The 20,638-nt window shown below is 54.3% G+C and overlaps 1 protein-coding gene across 1 annotated transcript in view; it reads right to left on the minus strand.

Annotated features, from left to right (window-relative positions):
* Nucleotides 1-1,037: 1,037 nt before the first annotated feature.
* ST14 (suppression of tumorigenicity 14) overlaps nt 1,038-20,638 on the minus strand; it is a 46,688-nt gene continuing 27,087 nt past the window's right edge. Inside the window, exons 5-19 of the mRNA XM_032284970.1 lie at nt 19,837-19,994; nt 19,585-19,620; nt 19,053-19,293; nt 15,945-16,084; nt 15,502-15,599; nt 14,459-14,568; nt 14,204-14,334; nt 12,970-13,074; nt 12,505-12,615; nt 12,303-12,416; nt 11,861-11,983; nt 10,818-11,004; nt 2,636-2,910; nt 1,774-1,910; nt 1,038-1,691 (exon numbers count right to left, since the gene is read on the minus strand). Of these exons, the coding sequence (XP_032140861.1) occupies nt 1,530-1,691; nt 1,774-1,910; nt 2,636-2,910; nt 10,818-11,004; nt 11,861-11,983; nt 12,303-12,416; nt 12,505-12,615; nt 12,970-13,074; nt 14,204-14,334; nt 14,459-14,568; nt 15,502-15,599; nt 15,945-16,084; nt 19,053-19,293; nt 19,585-19,620; nt 19,837-19,994 (2,128 nt within the window). The 3' untranslated portion in view covers nt 1,038-1,529. The remainder of the gene's footprint in view (nt 1,692-1,773; nt 1,911-2,635; nt 2,911-10,817; nt 11,005-11,860; nt 11,984-12,302; nt 12,417-12,504; nt 12,616-12,969; nt 13,075-14,203; nt 14,335-14,458; nt 14,569-15,501; nt 15,600-15,944; nt 16,085-19,052; nt 19,294-19,584; nt 19,621-19,836; nt 19,995-20,638) is intronic.

Consider the following 20,638-nt stretch of genomic DNA (forward strand, 5'->3'; position numbering starts at 1 on the left):
ATGGTGCGATCTCGGCTCACTGCAACTTCTGCCTCCCAGGTTGAAGTGATTATCCCGGCTCAGCCTCCCGAATAGCTGGGATTACAGGCTCCCACCACCATGTCCAGCTAATTTTTTTATTTTTAGTAGAGACGGGGTTTCACCATGTCGGCCAGGCTGATCTCAAACTCCTGACATTGTGATCCTCCTGCCTCAGCCTCCCAAAGTACTGGGATGACAAGCATGACCCACCATGCCCAGCAAGAGGGAATATTTTAAATTAATAAGTAAAAATCAAGGGAGGCTGGGGGATGTGGCAAGGCAAAAGGCCAAGGTGGGAAGATCACTTGAGCCCAGGTGTTCAAGACCAGCCTGAGAAACATAGTGAGACCCTGTCTCCACAAAAATTAGCCGGGTGTGATGGTGGGCACCTCTAGTCCCTCAGCTGAGGCTGAGGCAGGAGGATGGCTTCAGCCCAGGAGACTGAGGCTGCAATGAACTATGATCATGTCACTGCACTTTAGCCTGGGTGACAGAGCAAGACCCTGACTCAAAAAAAAAAAAAAGAGGGATGACCCATCTGCTCAGTCCTTGCTGGACAGATAGGTATCCATGCACAGCCTCCTACTTGTGCCAGTGCACGCACGAGCATGCCCACCCTCCACGCACACACACACATACACTGCTCACATGACCACCTCCTCACCAAACACGAAGGCTCGCTTCTGCCCATCTTCCTCTGACAAAGCTCTTCACCCCCCTAGATTGGACCTAGGCCTGGGCAGCCAATGCGCCCCTCTCCACTGTCCCCACACTTTCCTCTCCCTGTGTCACCAACCCGCATGTCCCTCCTACCAAGGGCACCAGGCCCCTAGTCTTGGAAGCTACAGGTCAGAGCAAAACCCGCCCCTTGCCGGCCTGGAGAAGGCAACAGCACTGTGGCCCCGCTCAGCCTGACTCCAGGGTCTGTACTCAGGGAATTTGAGACCAATTTTTTGTAAATTGAGCTAGGAAGAAGGAGGAAGGAGGGCTCAACTCCATGAAGAAAAAAGCTTACCTAAAAAGAAATAAAATGTTTTACTCATATACACAAATACACACACTGAAGCCCACCCTGGGAGCCAGTGAAACAATTCCAATCTCAGATCCGTTTGTTTTCCAGGGTCCTCCAAGCCTGGGCTTCCTGAAGAGCGTGGCCCAGCTGCTGAGGGCTCCACAGCCCGCAGCCCCACCACCTTCACCACGAGGCCCAAAGCTCGGGTCCCGCTGCTCCTTAGAGATAGAGAAGGCAGACGTGCAGAAAGCAGCCTCGGCTCAGCTTCGGGCTTGCGGGGAAGGCTGTGTCTTCAAACCTTTGCCCCGAGTGGGGTCAGTAGAACCGCCAGTGTCCTCCCCTTCCACCTCCCAGCTCCACTTTGGAGGCTGAGGAAGCAGAGAGGTTTTCTAGGCAGATCTGGAGTCCCAGGGATGCAATTCACAGTCTCTGTTCTGGGGTAGCTGGTGCAGTCAGCTGTCCGGTCCCCAGGTACACATTTGGGTGGCCCCTGCCCCTACACTCCAGTTTCCTCTTTGATCCAGTCCCGAAACAGAGGGAGCCTCGTGTACACGCCTGGCTTGTTCCTCTGAGCGCAGCCATCTCCCCAGCTCACCACACCGGCCTGGAAGATCCGCCCATCTGCCTCCACGCTGGACAGGGGACCCCCGGAGTCACCCTGGGCAGAAACAAGCCCTGTCGTGAGTCCCCTGCCCCACCTCTCCCGGGGCCACCTGCCTCCCTCCTGCCCCTGGGCGCACCTGGCAGGAGTCCACGCCGCCGGTGAGGAAGCCCACGCACATCATGCGCGGTGTGATCTGCTGTGGCAGGAGGTTCTCGCAGGTGGTCTGGTTGATGACGCGAATCTCACCCTTCTGCAGGATCAGCGCGCCGGTGCCTGGGGAGAGGGCAGCACGGGGCTGGGAGCCAGGCTGCGGCGGAGCAGCGTCATCCAACGCTCCCCACAGGCCATTTTCCTAGCAAAATTCTGGAACAGCCCAGATGCCAGGGTGCCAGGGGTTGACAAACGGGTAAATCGCATCTACCCAATGGGCTCTGGCAATAGCAGCCACCTAGAGAAAGTAGGGGGCATGCTGAGATCTGCCAGGCGAGATGAGATGGAACAGATGCCATGTGGCAAGCAGGGGTGAGGAAAAAGAGAGGCTGAGGGAAGGCGCCACAAATGCCCCGGGGTTCTGGGAGGGCATTAGAGCTGGGCGTCCGTTTCCTTTTCTTTTCCCTCTCCAAAGTCTACAAATGCTATAGAGTGTATTTTTTCAATCCAGCGTTTGTCAACGAATGGCCTGCTTCCCTCCAAACCCACCCCCAACATGCCTTAAGCACCACTGGGTTAAGGTGTGGCCATCCTCATTTTGCGGATGAAGAAGCGGGATCAGAGTTCAAGCAACTCGCCCAAGGTCACTCAGGTAGTTAGACGCAAAGCAGGCCTGCAAATCCCATGCCCCTTTTACTAAAGGCCTCCATTCCGCCCTGGACAGCCTCATCCTGCCAGGCAGAGAGAGACTGGGGCAGCCCCCAGCCCCGAGGCTGGACACGCAGAGGCGACACGGCCTTTAGGGGAAGGCCCCAGGCCCCTGAGCCCTGGGCCAGCCTGAAGCTCACCTCCATACTGGGTGTGTCCCCAGCCCGTGACCCAGATGGCCTTGCCGGCAGGGAAGACATGCGAGGCATCCGGCAGGCAGATGGGCCGCACCGCGGAGCTGTACTCCACCGGCTCCTCCAGCTCCAGCAGCGCGATGTCATAGTCGAAGGTGAAGTCGTTGAAGGAGGGGTGGGAGATGATGCGCTTGAGCCGGCGCTCCTGCACCTCCTGGGCGCTGCGCTTGCTCTGGTCGTGCAAGCCCAGGAAGGCCGTCCACTGCGTGGGGTCCGAGTACCTGGGAGGGAGAGCCACCGTGAGACGGCGCGGTCACTCGGGTCTGTGCACCCGGCGCCGCAACCCTGTGTGTTCCCAGAGGACTGCGCATAGATGAGGCACAGCAGCTGTGGAGAGAAGACCACGGGGCCAGCTCTTACTCGATTTTGACCCTAAGCTAGAAAGTACTAAGTGCCTCCCGCTGCAGTGCGAAACCCCTCTTGACCTCTTTTCCCCCTCCTCAAATACATTTTTAATCTGATGACCAAAAAATAGGTATGTTATGAACCTGATCTTTCACAGGAGGAATAACAGAAAAATCAATCCAAATAATTTTTAATGCAGTGGCATATATCCTGAGACCAAAATGAACTGAAAACTATGTTGAGTTGTATCTACTAGGTTTGCTGTTGGCTATGGGACAGGTGTGGCGATTCTGAAGCTGTGCCATGTGCACTGCAGAGCCAGGGCCCACCCCAGCATGGGGAAAGGGAGGCGCAGATGTGGAATGGGATCCGAGGTATCAGGAAATGCTCATGATTTTTATTTTATTTATTATTTTTTGAGACGGAGTCTCACTCTGTCACCCAAGCTAGAGTGCAGTGGCGTGATCTTGGCTCACTGTAACCTGCGCCTCCTGGGTTCAAGCAATTCTCCCGCCTCAGTCTCCCGAGTAGCTGGGACCACAGGCATCTGAAGCCACACCTGGCTGATTTTTGTATTTTTAGTGGAGACAGGGTTTCACCATGTTGGCCAAGCTGGTCTTGAACTCCTGACGTCAAATGATCTGCCTGCCTGGGCTTCCCAAAGTGCTGAGATTATAGGCAAAAGCCACTGTGCCTGGCCGGCTCACGATTTATAAAAACTGGCCTAAAAGCAGTGCTCTCCCCAGTAGCACCCAGAACTTAGTATCTAAATATCCTTCTCCACTGAAAGGAACCAGGGGTCCTTGGAAAAATGGTTGATTTCAGATCTGGGGCTTAAAGGAAAGGATAAAGAAAACCTGGAACATTGTTTCTGCAGGAAGCAAATGAGCACTCCAACACCAACGTGGCCCGTCTGTCAAAGCTAGCTAAAGTGAGGACGATAAGATCCCCAGAATAAATAGTGACAGAATGACACTACTACTACACAGCCGGAATAAGAAAAAAAGGGTGGAGAGAATCCATTGGACCACCCTGAATCTAAAGAGTAATTTCAAAAGAATTTATAAGGGGAGCAAGAAAGCTATTTTTTACAGAGAAAAAGCAGCCCCTGGCCAGGCGCGGTGGCTCACAGCTGTGATCACAGCACTTTGGGAGGCTGAGGCGGACCACCTGAGGTCAGGAGTTCAAGACCAACCTGGCCAACATGGGGAAACCCCATCTCTATTATAAAAATACAAAAATTAGCCAAGTAGCAGTGGTGCATGCCTGTGATCCCAGCTACTCGTGAGGCTGAAGCAGGAGAATTGCTTGAACCCAGGAGACAGAGGTTGCAATGAGCCAAGATCGCACCACTGAACTCCAGCCTGGGCAACAGAGTGAGACTCTGTCTCAAAAAAATGAAATGAAATGAAAGAAAGAAAGAGAAAGAGAAAAAAAAAGAAAAAGCAGCCCCTAAATGCTGAAAAAATTGTACAATAAGTAACCATATTCGTACCTGCCACAGTAATAAACAACACGCGTGAGAATCACCAACAGACACTGGGACACCGGGTAAAATATGGCTGGGGAAGGAGACACTCAGGCTGATTGAAAGAATCACCTGCGATGATGTATTTACAACCAAGGGGAAGCCCCTTTATGATGGTAAAAGCTGCTGGGCGCCCCCAGCCAGGTACTCAGGATCCAACCAGGGATCATGCACTCCCTGAAAAGGGTACAGCACCACCCAGGCGCTGCTTGCTAACTCAACCATGAAAACACAGTCAGGAAAACCCAAACTGAGAGGCATCCCATAAGATAAAGACTTTTCAAAAAAATCATGCCATAAAAGACCACAAATAAAAGGCTTAGAGAACCCGTTCTTGATTAAAAAGAGAGTAAAGAAACCTAATGACCAAATACAAGGCATGAACTTTCACTGCATCCTAGAACTTTTTAAAAAGCTCTAAAGAAGACCGGGTGTGGTGGCTCATGCCTGTAATCCCAGCACTTTGGGAGGCCGAGGCGGGTGGATCACCTGAGGTCAGGAGTTGGAGACCAGCCTGGCCAACATATGGTGAAACCCAGTCTCTACTAAAAATGGTAAAATTAGCCAGGCGTGGTAGCACGTACCTGTAATCCCAGCTACTCCAGAGGCTGAGACAGGAGAATCACCTGGATCTGTGAGGCAGAAGTTGCAGTGAACTGAGATCATGCCGCTGCACTCCAGACTGGGAAATAGAGTGCATCTCAAAAAACAAAAAAAAAAGCTCTAAAAAAGAACATGCTGGGCATGATTGGAGGACATTTATGACGAGCATGCCAGCTCACAGCACAAAGCAATGCCGCCATTTCTCAGCGTGTGAGAACGTCCTTGTTCTTGGCCTTGTACCACCAGGCGGAGGCACCTGGCGGGAAGCCTCACAGTGGTTCCTCCTTACTAGGAAACAGTTCTGAAAAATACGTGCTCTGCAAACAGAGAGAAAGCAAACGTGGTTAACTCAATTACTGAATGTAGATCAAAAGTATAAGAGTGTTCACTGTCCTAGTCCTTTTCTTCTTTCATTGAATTTACAACATTTTACTTGGCCTAAAAAATTTCAAAATAAAACATTGGAAAAATACATATTTAACACAGAAAATGTGTGTGGCAAGAGAAAGGCATGAAGAGCCGCTTGATTTTCCCTGACCTCTCAGGAAAGTCAAGAAGCTACTGAACGGCTCAGCTAAGGCACCTCCCTCACCCTGGAGCGTTGAACAGAGCCTCTGCCTCCGTGTCTCCCCCCGTGCCCGCCCGAGCCCTGGTCCGCTCTCGCTACCTCGGCATCCATCCCCTTCTGGCCTTTCTTTTTTCTAAGATGGAGTCTTGCTCTGTTGCCCAGCCTGGAATGTAGTGGCATGATCTGGGCTCACGGAAACCTCAGCCTCCCGGGCTTAAGCAAGCCTGTCACCTTAGCCTCCCCAGTAGACGGAATTACGGGTGCGCGCCACCATGCTCAGCTAATTTTTGTAGAGACGAGGTTTCACTATGTTGTCCAGGCTGGTCTCAAACTCCTGACCTCAGGTGATCTGCCTGCCAAAATGCTGATCAGTCTCCCAAAATGCTGGGATTACAGGTGTGAGCCACCATGCCCGGTCCCCTTCTGGCCTTTCTTACAGCCATCTCCCCACAGAACCACACACCTAGGCCAAAGCATAGCTCTCCAACCTGGGCTATGCCCGATCTCACTTCACTGTATGTAATCTGTTGCCACCAGAAAATGACTTCCCAAAAGCTGCTTTTGTGAGCGCCTTTTCATCTCATTCCACACCCTGAAAGGATTCCTAAGACCTGCGAGGCAAGGCCTTATGACCCACCCAGGCCTGCGTTCACCATATATCGGCCTGACCTTTCTAACTGTGCCCCAGCCCTGCTCACATCCAGCCACGTACTCACCCCCAGACCCCCGTCAGCTCATTCCCTCAACAAATCCCTGGGCATCTGTGATGCAATCTATGACCCAATCTTCAGGCTCACAGTGTACATAGGGAGAGATGTAAAAACCACTAACTACAGGGCGATGTGAAGGGTTCCACAGAGGACTGGGTAGAAAGCTATGGAGGGGGACAGGCTGGCAGCTGGGAAACAAAGCAAGTTATGAACCAAGCCTCGACATCACACAGGCCTGGCCAGCCCCGGCCTGCAGGGGTGAAGAATGCTGCATGTTGAAGGAGAGCAAAGGCGGTTCGTGCCTATAAAACCAGCACTTTGAGAGGCTGAGGCGGGTGGATCATCTGAGGTCAGGAGTTTGAGAAAAGCCTGGCTAACATCATGAAGTCCCATTTCTACTAAAAATACAAAAAGTTAGCTGGGCGTGGTGGCGTGCACCTGTAATCCCAGCTACTCAGGAGGCTGAGGCAGGAGAATTCCTGGAACCCAGGAGGGGGAAGGTGCAGTGAGCTGAGATGGTGCCATTGCACTCCAACATGGGCAAGAAGAGTGAAACTGCATCTTAAAAAAAAAGAGAGAGCAAACGCATGTTTAGGAAGCCCCCACACTGAACATGGGGAAGGTGAGAATGGACTGGAGACTGAGGCTGGACGGACTCAGAATAAAGAAGTTGTTGTTGGGAGGCCGAGGTGGGCGGATCACGAGGTCAAGAGATGGAGACATCCTGGCCAATATGGTGAAACTCCGTCTCTACTAAAAATACAAAAATTAGCCAGGCATTTGGCATGCGCCTGTAGTTCCAGCTACTTGGGAGGCTGAGGCAGAAGAATCGCTGAACCCAGGAGGCGGAGGTTGCAGTGAGCCGAGACTGCGCCACTGTGCTCCAGCCTGACAACAGAGTAAGACTCCGTCTCAAAAAAAAGAAAAAAGAAGGAGTTGAACTTCTTCAATATAAAGGAGATCCTGCTTTATACTGCAAGCCGTGGCAGGCACTGAAGCAAGAGATTGGCGTGACCAGATTTTGGGAAGACCATGCTGGGCTTGCGTGGTACAGACCAGAGTGCTGAGAGGGGAGGAAGCAGATGGGGAGAGGCGCTGCAGTTGCCCTGGCTACAGTGAGCTAGGACAGGCAAGGTGGTGGCAGTGCAAATGAAAGACAGCAGAGGTGCTTCAGGAACTCAGGAGGCGAGGATGTAGCTGAAAGGGTGTCATGGGATGGGGCAGAGGGGAGAGCCATCCTCGTCCCTCTGGCTCCATTCCCCATGACCCCAACACCCAGCACAGATGCCCCCATCCAGCTCTTTGCCCTGTGCCTGCAGGTTTCCACCTTGCTCCTCCAAGTCCACACCATTCGCCCAGCGACCTCGGCTCAAGACCCCGCTTTCCCGAAGCTCTCTCTGCAAACCAACATCAATCAGTCGAACAATATTTGATTACATCAGCAGACTCAGCCTCTAATTGTTTAAGGCATGCACGTCTACCAGCAGCAGAGAGACCAGCTGTGAAGATGCAGCCACCAGTATTCCCCATGGTGACCACCAGGGGCTGGAGTGCAGTTGGGAATTGCTAGTGCTCAGGTAGAACTTCTGATGTCCCATGCATTCTTCTCAATGCTGACACAGTAAACTGTTTTATCCCTGAAACAGCCCTGCAAAGTAGGGTCACCCTTTTTAAGATGAGGACTTAGGCATGGAGAAGGTAACTTGCCCAGGATCATATAGCTAACATGTCATAGGCCACAATTTGAACCTAGGCAGCCTGTGCATTTAACCACAACGTGATGCTGCCTCCCGGCAATGCCCGATGAGTGCGTGATGACTTAGCCACGTGCTCAGGGTCCCTTGACACCAGGCCCCTGCATACCTCACATCTCCCTGCCTCTGCACATGACAGTCCCTTTGTCTGGAAGGTCTGAGCCACCTGGTCAAGCTGACAAACACCCTCACCTTCAACCCTCAGTTCAGACACCCCTGTTGGGTGTCACCAACAGTCACCCTCCCCAGCCCCTCAGGCATGTGGGTTTAGAATTCTAAACTTCACATCCTGGGCCCGAGGGGGCCTGGACACAGCCCTGGCACAGCACTTACTGTGTGTGGGTGTCATGTCTTGTCCCTACCCTCACAAGTCTGTGACGCATAATCTGCAGGGACCAAGTGTTGGTCTCTCTAGTGCCAACAGTGACCGTGGGTGTTGAATATTAATTGCACTATTCATTGGCAGAAGTATGACTAATGACCAATAGAGGATGAAGAAGAAGGAATTGAAAAAGGAAATAATGGAGCAAAGGAAAAAAGGAAGCAGTGCAGGACGGCAGGGCAGTTCTTAGTATATACACAGCCGTTTCCTAGCTCCACCTGCTGACGGTGTCTAGACATGACACCATGGTGACAATGAGCACACTGAGCACGCAGACCTTGGTCTCTAAATACCATCCCCAGTAAAGGACTCTTTGGAGAAATGGCTGATCCTAGGACTGGGCTGGGGAAGCACAAGATGAGCCTAGAGTACCTGGTAGTGCCAGAAAGCAAGGATGTGGCTCAAAAAAGGAAAGAATGGGGCATGTCAAAGAGGCACTGAAGCCAACCTCAAGAGCTCTGGTCAGGCCAGGCATGGTGGCTCATGTCTGGAATGCCAGCACGTCGGGAGGCCAAGATGGGAGGATCACTTCAGCCCAAGAGTTGGAGGCCAGGCTTAGCAAGACTGTCTCTACAAAAATTTTAAACTAGCTGGGTATGGTGGCATGTGCCTGTAGTTCCAGGTACTTGGGAGGCTGAGGCAGGAGGATTGTTCAAGCCCAGGAGTTCAAGGCTGCAGTGAGCTATGATTTGCACCACTTCACATAAGCTCCCAATACTCCAAAAAGAAAATCATTCCTGCTCTGGGTGAGTTGAGTGTGACAAAATGAGACAAGGGACAGTCTCAGGCTAGACAAAGCCATATGTCAAGCATCCAGTGAGGCCAGGGACCACGGAGCTGGCTCCACTCCCCTCAGGCTCTTGCTGTCCATCTTTATCACCTGAGCCTTCTGCATGTGTCTGAGCGCACTCCACCTGTGCCGCAGGCCTCCCTTCTGCTGTGAGCCCATCTCTCCTCCCTGCTAAGGGCAGCTGAGGGCCTGGGTAGCCTGCTCCCAGAGCTGCCAGCAGGAAGCCCATCCCCTCCTCCTGAGGGCAGACTCTCCTGGAAGGGCCACGCCCCTGCACCTGACTCTTCAGAGCAAGCCAGGCCCTAACACTCCTTCCTGCAACCAATGGCCAGACGCACAGAGAGGCCGGGAGCTAAGACACAGTAGCTCAGCCCAGCATTGTGCCCCCGTTCCTGCGACGCCCACGTGACCCTTCCAGGCCTCTCATCTGCCTGTGTGTCTGAGGCCATGACATCATGAACACCTTCTGTGCTCCAGGCACAGCGCTGTGTCTCAAGTACAGCATCGTATTTAATTCTCACAACTCTTAGGGTAGGGACTGATACTATCACCATCGTCTGTGAAGAGCCCGAGGCCTAGGAAGTTTGAATAACCTGCCCAAGTCATCGGCAAGTCAGAGCAAGCATGACTTGACATCAGCAAGCATGACTCCAAAGCTCACATTGGCCGATCCCATGGAGTCACGCAGCACAGGCTCACCGCAACTTGGAGACCACACCGGTGCTCAAGTCTGGCTCTGCCCCTTAAGAGCGGTGCCACCCCCAGCAAGTGTCCCTACTTCTCTGAACCTTACTTTCTGTAAAATGAGGATACAATCGACCTGCCTAACTTGCTAGGAGGTTTTTAGGAGAGGTTCAGGGACAGCATTTGGCTACGAATGGGCACCGGACACAGTGAGTTGTTATCATTGCTGTTATGAAGCCCCGTCCTGGGATATCTGCTCATTTGGTTTGGATGTTTGTCACCTTCAAATCTCATGCTAAGATCAGGTCCCCTGTGCTGGAGGTGGGGCATGGTGGGAGGTGTTTTTGTCACGGATCCCTTCTGAATGGCTTGGTGCCCTCCCCATGGTGATGAGTGAGTTCTGAGTTCACAGGAGGCTGGCTGCTTAAGAGTCTGGGATCTCCCCCTGCTCTCTCTTGCTCCCGCTCTCGCCGTGTGATGTGCCTGCTCCCCCTTCACCTTCTGCCATGGTTGGAAGCTCCCTGAGGCCCTCACCAGAAGCAGAGGCTGGCACCACGCTTCCTCTACGGCCTGCAGAACCATGAGCCACATATACCTCTTTTCTTTATAAATGGCTGAGGCTCAGGTATTTCTTTAGAGCAACTCAAGAATGGACTAACACATGTGCCCACCCCTCCAATGCCCTGCCCCAGTGCCAACCAGTACCCTGGCATGACTCCCAGACGCAAAGTGCCAACAAGGAGATTCCCTGCTGCATGACCCACCTGAATCCCCTGTCGTCGATGAAGCAGTGCGCGGCAGAGACCAGCCAGCTGGGAGAGATGAGGGAAGCACCGCAGACATGCCCCTGGCCCAGCGCATGCAGGCTCACCTGCCAGGGCCACTCGCCCTCGTCCGCATTCGTGCCCCCCACAACACGAGCCTGTCTAGTGAATGACCGCAGCCCACAGTCTGCAGAGGGGGCAGAGAACCAGAGAGAACAGCAAGTCAAGGTGAGGACACCGAACCCTGAGGGGACACACGGTGGGTACCAGGAGACCCCACGTGGGGAAGCCAGCTTTTGGCGTGCACAGCACTGCTGGAGCGGCCATAGCACGAGGGACCCCAAAACTATCTTTGAGCTTCACAGACTCCCACCATGCCCCTCCCTCTCCCCGCTCCCAAATTCAAACCCTCATCTTCCCACCTCCCCCTCCCACACAAATGCAGAGAGGGCCTCCAGAGGCCATCTGGTCAGCTTCACTTTGATTTGGGTGTCATCTGCCTGATTTGACATCTTTTGGGATGTCACAGGGGAGGGGGTGGCAGAAAGAGGCTTGTCTGAATGCTGAAGGGCACAGTTCTCAGAGGGACGAATGAACCAGTGGTGTGATTGACACAGACTAGCGGCAGCTGTGCTCAAATCTAACCTGTGGCCAGCCAATGCCTCTGAAACATGGAGACTGCAAATTAAAGTATGGGTGGGCAAGGGTGAGACCCTGCCTTGGGCTTGGGTGAGCTGGGCTGCTCTTCCCCAGGTTACTCCCCCACAGCTGTGTCTACAGAGCTGGGACTAGTCCCACACTGCAGCCACAACCTCGCCATGCCACAGAAGCCCTGAGATGCTGGCTGCCCAGGCTGTTCTCTAAGACCAGAGTCAGCCCATGGAGTGGTACCTTCATGCCAACTGGCAAGGCTATCCTTTCCTCCAGGAGACACACCCTCTCACCCAAGTACAGAGCTGCTAAGTGAGGCTGTTACGTGAGCTGCTCACTTAGCACTGACACAGTGAGCAACCTGAACCACCGTACTCGGATGCCCCGCTCACCGCAGTCCTTCTCATCTGAGCCGTCGCTACAGTCCTTCGTCCCGTCACACTCAGGGTTGCCCTTGCTCAAGCAGAGCCCGTTCTGGCAGCGGTAGGTGTGCTTGGTACAAGTGACAACGTCCACTGTTCAAGGAGGACACAGGGAGGGAATGAATTCCTCCGCAGCATCCCACCCGAAGCCAGAAACCCCCAGTGGCAACTCATGATCCCTGCACCTTACCCCTCACCAGGCCTGCCCCACCCATGTCCACTGGCCTCCTCGCCCTGCTACAGGTTCTCCACCTTCCGGAAAATTCTCCCCCAACTGGCGCCCTCTCTCATCAGCGAACACACAGGTGGCTTGTGTTTATTAAACTTGGGGCACCCTGCACGTGGGTGTGCTCAGGGCAGCCTCCCCCAGGGGCGAAGCCTCCCAGCAAGAAGGTGGATGGGGCGGCCTCACCCCTGGCGCAGGAGGCCTCATCGGACCCGTCCCCACAGTCGTCCTTCCCGTTACACTGCTGGCTCTTCGAGAGGCACTTCCCATTGGAACACTTGAAGGTCTGGGCTGGACAACCTGGAGAGGCACGGGGACTCAGCTGCCAGGAGCCACCCGCCCGCCCCGGCCACCTGCGCACCCCGGCGGCACCCTCCCCTGCACTCACTGCATGCCAGCTCGTCGCTGTTGTCTCCGCAGTCATTCACGCTGTCGCAGACCCAGAAGAGGGGCTTGCAGAACTTGTTCTGGCAGGTGAACTGGTGGGTGGCGTTGCAAACTGGAGCGGGGTAAGGGGAGGGTCAGCCGCGAGGCCCTCCTCACTGCTTCCCCAGGATAGGCACTCAGAGCTCCCTGGGGACCACTTTCCCATCTGCAGAGAGGCCCAAGTGCCCCTGCCCCACTAGCTACCAAGCTGACCTCAGCACTTCCCAGACACCCCACCACCTGCCCCACAGAAGCCAAGATCTCCACACGCCAGGGTGGGGAGGGAGGCCAGAGGTCTCTACACAGGGCCGAGAGCAAACTCCCACCACCTCTGGCCCTTCTGCCTCGGCAGTCAGCCCAGCAGGTCCATGGGATGCAGGCCGAGCTGGGAAGGAGGGTGGGGAACGGGGCTCCCAGCCCGACTCACTGCAGCTGAGCTCATCGCTGTAGTCGGTGCAGTCGGCCCAGCCATCGCAGCGCAGCTCCTTCCGGATACACCGCCCCGTGCGGCACGTGAACTGCCCAGGGCACGCTGTGGGCACAGGCAGACCTGAGACCCCCGGCACCCACCCGCCTCCCTCCACTGGCTCCTGGCTCCCGGCCTCAGGCCAACCTCCCAGCCACAAACACAGAGGAGCAGGGCAGGCGCTGTGGCCCAGGGCAGGGGTTGCCCAGGCCCAAGCTGTGACAAAGGGGTTTCTGCACCTGCAGCCAGTGTGGTGGAGGGCTGGCCACAGACCCCAACCTGGGCTGGTGGGGTCCCTCCCCACCACTGAGGACCCGGGCCCAGGAAGCCCCGGGCACCCTGCAGAGATGCCGGCTGGTCGCAGAACCTGCCCTGCCCTGCCCTGTGTGCTGGGCCGCCTGGTGCCCCTGAGGGCCAGGCCCTGCCTGTGACGCTCAGCAGGTCCCCAATGCATTGAACATGTCCTATCCAAATGCAGCGTGGCATTGCGTGCTTCCTTCACTCTAAACATTTTCCACATTTCAAAGTTTCTGAAGTCAGGAGTCATCTGACCGCTTTGCAGATGGCAAAGTTGTAAGGAGGCCATTGTCACCACCTCGGCACAGATACACTTCAGTCACAGGTAAGTGTTTAGATCAAAGGTGTTGGTTCATCCGAGTGCACTTTGGGTGGTGAGCCAGGCCCTTGAATTTTACCTTAAATTTGGATTCCTAAGCATGGTTACACGTCTTCCCAAAGCTATTTTATGAATACGATGTATTCCACATCATATACATGAAAGAACCACTGCTCTCACAGCCAATAGTACTTCCTAATGTGTCTCAAAATTACACTATTAATCCTAACGGTGCTAACAGGCCACAGAGGCAAGCTCAGAAGGTCAAAGTCACGGTGAAGGTGGCCTGAGGGACAGATGGCTGGGGGAGCTCAGGTGAGGGGCATCTCCAGCCACCGGTACCTCATGCTGTGACTGCAACCCAGAAGGACACAGAGTGTAGCAGCACTCACAGCCAGCCTGCTTTGATTAATACATCAAAGGTAGCAGGTTTTCCTCCCAAAGCTTCAGGAGGGGTGAGATACTTTTACATTCTCCAGCATTTTAGAATCAGCAAAGCACGATGCTAACAAGAAGCACGGTAGACAGAACATGCAGGCCAGGCCCTCGCCAGCCCTCCTCCCGACGACGTTCACTCACGGTCTCTGGAGTCGAAAGAGACGTATTCAGCTAAGAAGCCGGTGTCGGTGTAGGACTGGTCCGAGTGGAAGCGAACTGTGATCTTGTTGCTGTTGCTGGTGACGACGAACTCGGACTTCTCTCCACAGTACCTGAAGCGGGGGGTAGGGAGCACAAGGTGAGGAAGGACAGCTCAGAATCGGGGCACTGGGGGGCTGGTGGGAGCCCTCCCCCTGCCCCATGGGACCAGCAGCCCCCATACCCCCGGGGACTCACTTCTCCCCGTTGATCTCCACATAGTCCTTGGGGCAGGTGCCCACAGGCGCACCGGGCTCCAGCAGGTAGAAGACTTTGAAGCGCACCTTCACGTGATTGTTGTTGGGCACCTGAGGGATGAGAGGCTGCTGGGAATCTGTGGCTTCCCTCCCTCCTTCCTGAACCCGAGGACATCACAGGGGAGGGGTGGCATGGAGCAGGGAGAGACACTATGCCTTCCATCACCAAGGCAGGCTGGAAAGTTCTCCCGGCGCTTGTGACGAAAGGAAAGGAAGGTGGCTCTGGCTGGGACGGCGTGAGGGGCATGGATGGGCGACTCTTGTCTCACACACCTTCTTTGATGTCTTCCTGACGGCACCTCTGAGACCCAGGCGCCATTACCCTGGGTCTACCCTCACTTCATCTAGGGGCAAGCTGAGGCCCAGGGAGCCTCAGCAACTGCCCAGGTCCCTCAGTTGCCGACAAGGAGCTAGGATAAGAGTGTGGGTCTGCCTGACACTGCAGGGGAAGACTGGACCCCACCCTGGGTCCTCAGACACATGGTCTCTTTGGGGTTTGTTTGTTAGTGTGTTTTTGTTGCTTTTTGAGACAGGGTCTCACTGCTGCCCAGGCTGGAGTGCAATGGCGCTGCCATAGGTTGCTGTAGCCTTAAACTCCTGGGTTTAAGTGATCCTCCCACCTCGGCCTCCAAAGTAGCTGGGACTATAGGCGTGCACCACCATGTCTGGCTAATTTTTGTTTTTTGTTTTTTGTTTTTTTTTTTTTTTTGGTAGAAATGAAGTCTCACTATGTTGCCTAGGCTGGTGTTGAATTCCTGGCCTCAAGCGATCCTCCCACCTTGGCATCCCAAAGTGCTGGGATTAAGGTGTGAGTCACCACGTCGGGCTGCCTCTTTGGGGGTGATAAAGAAGCTGCTCTTTCCTTTCTTCTGCCTTGCTCATTTGCCATCCACCTCTCTCTCTCTCTCTCTCTCACACACACACACACACACACAGAGCATACACACACACATGCACACACACACACCCCCCCATAGCTCCTACCTCGATGTTCCATGTGCAGTCCATGTTGGGTGGGTAGTGACCCGGGTAGTAGGGGCTGGTGAATGTCCCGTGGGTTTCACGTAAGTGGCCTCCACAGCCTGAGAGGAAAGGTGGGAGAAAGCATGGGGATCGGGAAACTGCCTGGCCAAGCAGGCAGACGAGGGCTCTGCAGCCTGAGGCCTGGAGCTGCCTTCTGGACACCTGGACGCTGCACAGCAAGTGCACAGCCAGAAGGGCCGGGCACTGGGGACCGAAGCTTCAGGAGGGCTCCTGACCCGGGAGGTCAGCCAGATGCCTTTGGCTTAAGCTTCAGCCTCTGCTGCTGACCTAGGCCAGCTTGCCAGCCACAGGGTCTAGCCTGTGGCCTCCTAAGCTCAGGTCACCCCCCACTAAGGCCTTCCCCTTCTCCACGGGCAGTTCCACCCTGCCCTGCCCTTTCTTACTGCTCATCTTAGGCAGCTGGAAGAAGGTGGCCTCAAAGCCGGGATGCCGCCGCTCAGTGTTGGTTATCAGCGTGATGAGCAGGACGTTCTGGGAGGAGAGGAAGGTCAGGTTGTAGGAGGGAGGGTAGGTGCCACACAACCTGTGGGGGCAGAGGGCAAGCATTAAGAAGAGCAGACAGAACCCAAGCTTCTCCCACGCCTGGTCCAGGCTTCCAGAGGGGCCTGAGGACCCCATCCCTAAGCCAGGTCCCATCCACAGAGGGTTAAGAATGGAGTCAAAAAGACCTTTATTCAGCTAAGTCCTTCCCCACACAATCACTGCTGGAAGGAGTTAGTGATAAACGGTTCACTTTTGTTTAAAACAGCACCACCTGGCTAGGCGCGGTGGCTCATGCCTGTAATCCCAGCACTTTGGGAGGCCAAAGCGGGAGGATCACCTGAGGTCAGGAGTTCGAAACTAGCCTGGCCAACATGGTGAAACCCCGTCTCTACTAAAAATACAAAAATTAGCTGGATGTGATGGTGGGCGCCTGTAATCCCAGCTACTCGGGAGGCTGAGGCAGGAGAATCGTTGGAACCAAGGAGGTGGATGTTCCAGTGAGCTGAGATTGCGTCACTGCACTCCGGCCTGGGCGACAGAGCAAGACTCCGTCAAAATCAAAACAAAACAAAACACCCTAGAAACAATGAATGCCCATGACAGAGGATTTATTAAATAAACTGGGGGCTCAATCAACATATTAAGAACATGCCAAGGTCAGGCCTATAATCCCAGCATGTTGGGAGGGAGGCAGGAGAATCGCTTGAGGCCAGGAGTTTGAGGCCAGCCTGGGTAACATAGTGAGACCTCATCTCCATAATCAAAAAACTAGCTAGGCATGGTGGTGCTTACCCATAGCCCTAGCTACTCAGAGGCAAGGTCAGAGGATTGCTTGAGCCCAAGGAGTTCAAGATTACAGTGAGCTATGATTGCACCACTGCACTCCAGCCTGGGTGACCAGGAGACTCAAAAAATAAAAATAAGAAGAAGAACATGCCTGGCATTGTTCTCGGTGCTCTTAAATCTATTAACTTGGCTGGGCACGGTGGCTCACACCTATAATCCCCGCAGTTTGGGAGGCTGGGGTAGGCAGATCACTTGAGGTCAGGAGTTCAAGACCAGCCTGGCCAACGTGGTGAAACCCTCTCTCTGCTAAAATAAATAAATAAATAAATAAATAAATACAAAAATTAGCCAGGCATGGTGGCATGTGCCTATAATCCCAGCTACTCGGGAGGCTGAGGCAGAAGAATCCCTTGAACCTGGGAGGAGGAGGTTGCAGTGAGCTGAGATCACACCACTGCACGCCAGCCTGGGTGACACAGTGAGACTCTGTCTCAAAATAAAATTTAAAAAAATATTAACAGTGGTTATTTCTAGGCAGTAAGAGATGAGTGACTTTAGTCTTCCTTTTGCTTGTTGATTTCTTTTTCCCACTGGGACCATGTACTTCTTTGTTGTATAATTAATAAATTAAAGAGATGGAAAAAAAGTCCTGGTTGCAAAGCTGTGGCAGCAGATGGTTCTAGATTGGCTTTGGCCTGAATTTTAGCCCATTATTAATCATGAAATGCCCGCCCAGCTCATTTCCATAGACAGCCACAGAAGGCTCTGGCCCAGTGAGTGCAGGAGAGGCGGCTCACCTGCCACGCGGCACCTCTGCGTGGTACACTCCACCCTGACGTGGGCAACCCACAGGTGCATTAACCACACCTTTCTGTTTTCTATAATGCGGGTGCTTTGACATCTGGGACCTGCTGACTGGAGGAACTGCCCTCTGGGGCTGGCCAATGCTTATAAATAGGAAAAGACTCACCTGCAAGCAAACCTTCCCTGTGCAAACCCACCCATGGAGGGCCCAGCCCCACCTTCTCCATCAGGATCTCACACTCAGGGCCGCTATTCCTTGCCGTAAGCACCCCAGGCCCAAATATCAGAGAACCAAGGACAGCTCCTATGCCTCAGAGCCAACTGAAATTATTCAAACAAGCCAATTTTAAACCTGTCACCCTGATTTGTCTTGCCTTTTCTGTGTAAATCACATAAAGGCTTTTTTTTTTTTTTTTTTTTTTTGAGATGGAGTCTCGCTCTGTCACTCAGGCTGGTGTGCAGTGGTGCATTCTCGGCTCACTGCAACTTCTGCCTCCCAGGTTCAAGTGATTCTCCTGCCTCAGCCTCCTGAATAGCTGGGATGACAGGTTCCCATTACCACACCCAGCTGATTTTTCACCAGGTTGGCTAGGCTGGTCTCGAATTCCTGACCTCAAGTGATCCAGCTACGTCAGCCTCTCAAAGTGTTGGGCTTACAGGAGTGAGCCACTGTGCCCAGCCCATAATAAAAGCTCTTGCTTACATTTTCTCCTCTTTCCTGTTACCCCTTGCCCAACCCTGGTGCTTCCTCATGTGGTCTGAGACGACAGGGTCTTGCTCTGTTGCCCAGGCTAGTGTGCAGTGGTGCAATCACAGCTTACTGCAGCCTCGACCTCCTGGGCTGGAGATTCTCCTGCATCAACCTCCTGAATAGCACGCACCACCACACCCAGCTAAGTTTTTTATTTTTTATAGAGACAGGGTCTTGCTTGCCTAGGCTGGTCTCAAACTCCTGGCCTCAAGGGATCCTCTTGCCTCAACCTCCCCAAAATGCTGACATTACAGGCATGAGCTACCATGCCCGGCCAACAAAATTGTCTTTTCAAGGACAATCATCTCCTGATCTGTTGGCCTTCACATACCTACATAACAAAGCTTACATTTTACAACTGCAGGCAGTGCCTTCTCTCTGGCAGTTCAGGGGATCACACCCTGCACAGGCTAGATTTGGTATCTGAGGACCACTGGGCCTTCCTCCACCCTGCCATGGCTGAGACAGTCACCTCCCAGGCTCTGCTGGAGCTCCCACTGAGGATCACACCACATGTGGCTCCTGCTGCCTGGACGTCTGGCAGTGGACTGTGGCCAAGAGTCATAAACTGGATCCCAGGCCTGTGCCACAATCCGTTGAAGAGGCTAGCTCCCATCGGGGCAGCAGCCAAGCTCCCCCAGCCCCACCCACTCCCCGGTTTACTCACTGCACCAGGGCGTGGGGCTCCATGGGGCTCAGGGCGTTGTACACCATCACCAGGTCGCTGCCGCGCTCGTCACAGGACGCAAGGTCAAAGCTGCGGAAGGTGAGGCTCAGCACCGAGTCCGCATCCCCCCGCAGGGCCCACTGGCAGCGGGCATGAGCGGGGTAGGGGCTGTCGGGGAAGCCGGGCGTGGTGAAGCGTGTCACCTCCACGCCCCGGGCGTGCAGGGCAAAACTGCAGCTGTCTGCACAGGAGACAAGAAGAAAGGCATGTGTCAGGGGGGCAGGGCTGCGCAGAACTGAGGGAAGAACCTGAGACCCCATGGGCGTGCACCTCAGGCCTGGCCCCTTTGAGATGCCTCAGGCTGCGCTGGGCCTTGGGAAACCAGGAAGGGGGTTTCTCAGAAGGGCCTGGAAAGACCATCATAATATACTTCATTCAGAGGGATATGCTTCTGGGGACTCCACTGGCTCAAGGGCTTCTGGCCACACCCCCCTCTTCCACACCCAGAGGAGGAGGTGGACATGATACTTACTGTCCTGGGTCCTCTGTACTGTTCTGGGGTCAGTGGCTGAAGAATAAGAGGGGGAATAAAGTGTTTACTGATAGGATCCATTTCCTTATTCCTGCTTCCTTATTATCTAAAGGGAGGTGCCCGGCCAGCACATAGTCTTCTCTCTGGGGCACCGGGTCCTGGGAGTGCCGGTTCCCTGCTGTGGTCCAGTGCCCAGCCCCACTCCACGGAAGGCTGGCCAGTCCCATGCCCACTCCGGACCCTCAGACTCACGGAAGGCCACCACTGAGGTCAGCACAAAGGACTGCAGAGCGCGCGCCCGCGGGGGCAGCATGACTACGCGCTCCTCTGCCATGATGCGCTCCGCGTCCTCCACCAGGTGCTGCGGGATGCTGAACTCAGACCAGTAGTAGGCGATGACACTGCCCTCGCTGGGGAGAGAACGGGGGCCTGAGGCGGAGCTCTAGGCCCCACTCCCCCCACGTTGGCCCAGAGCGACTCCACGGCATGTGGGCCGCTCAGGCCTCCCGTGGGGGCTGACCTGGGCCTCCATCTGCAGGGGCCCTGCCCCAGCTCCTCTTTTGTGTGCACCCATCTTTCCACCCCGAAGCAAGAGGCCTTGCCACTTTGCCCTCTGCTCTCACCGTCTCATCCCCAACCAGACCGATTCTGGGGCCCGCTCAGGGATAGTAATGAGGGGGAGAATCCCACTGGAGTTTGGCCACAAGCAAGGAGACACCCAGTGCCACCTTCCTGAGCCTGTTTTCTGACCTGAGAAAGGAATGGGGAATGCCACCTGCCACGCAGCATTCTCCAGGGTTCAAATGAACAGACAACATAAAAAGCACTTTGAGAATAAAGTCTATTTTTTTTTAACAAAAGGATGCATGAAAAACTTCCCAAGCACAGAAAACGTGGGACTCACTGAAACCTGCCTGAGCACCCCAACTCCCCCAAACCCAAATTTGCAAAAACAATAAAGACCCGTGGCCGTTCCTGGCATCGTGCCAAGCACTTCACAGGCCTTTGGGCAGCTAGCTCATCACAGCAATAGTTACAGTCACCTCTGCCATGG

Source organism: Sapajus apella, unplaced genomic scaffold (assembly GCF_009761245.1).
Source record: "Sapajus apella isolate SASKATOON/1434 unplaced genomic scaffold, GSC_monkey_1.0 scaffold16, whole genome shotgun sequence".
Taxonomy (NCBI): Eukaryota; Metazoa; Chordata; class Mammalia; order Primates; family Cebidae; genus Sapajus; species Sapajus apella.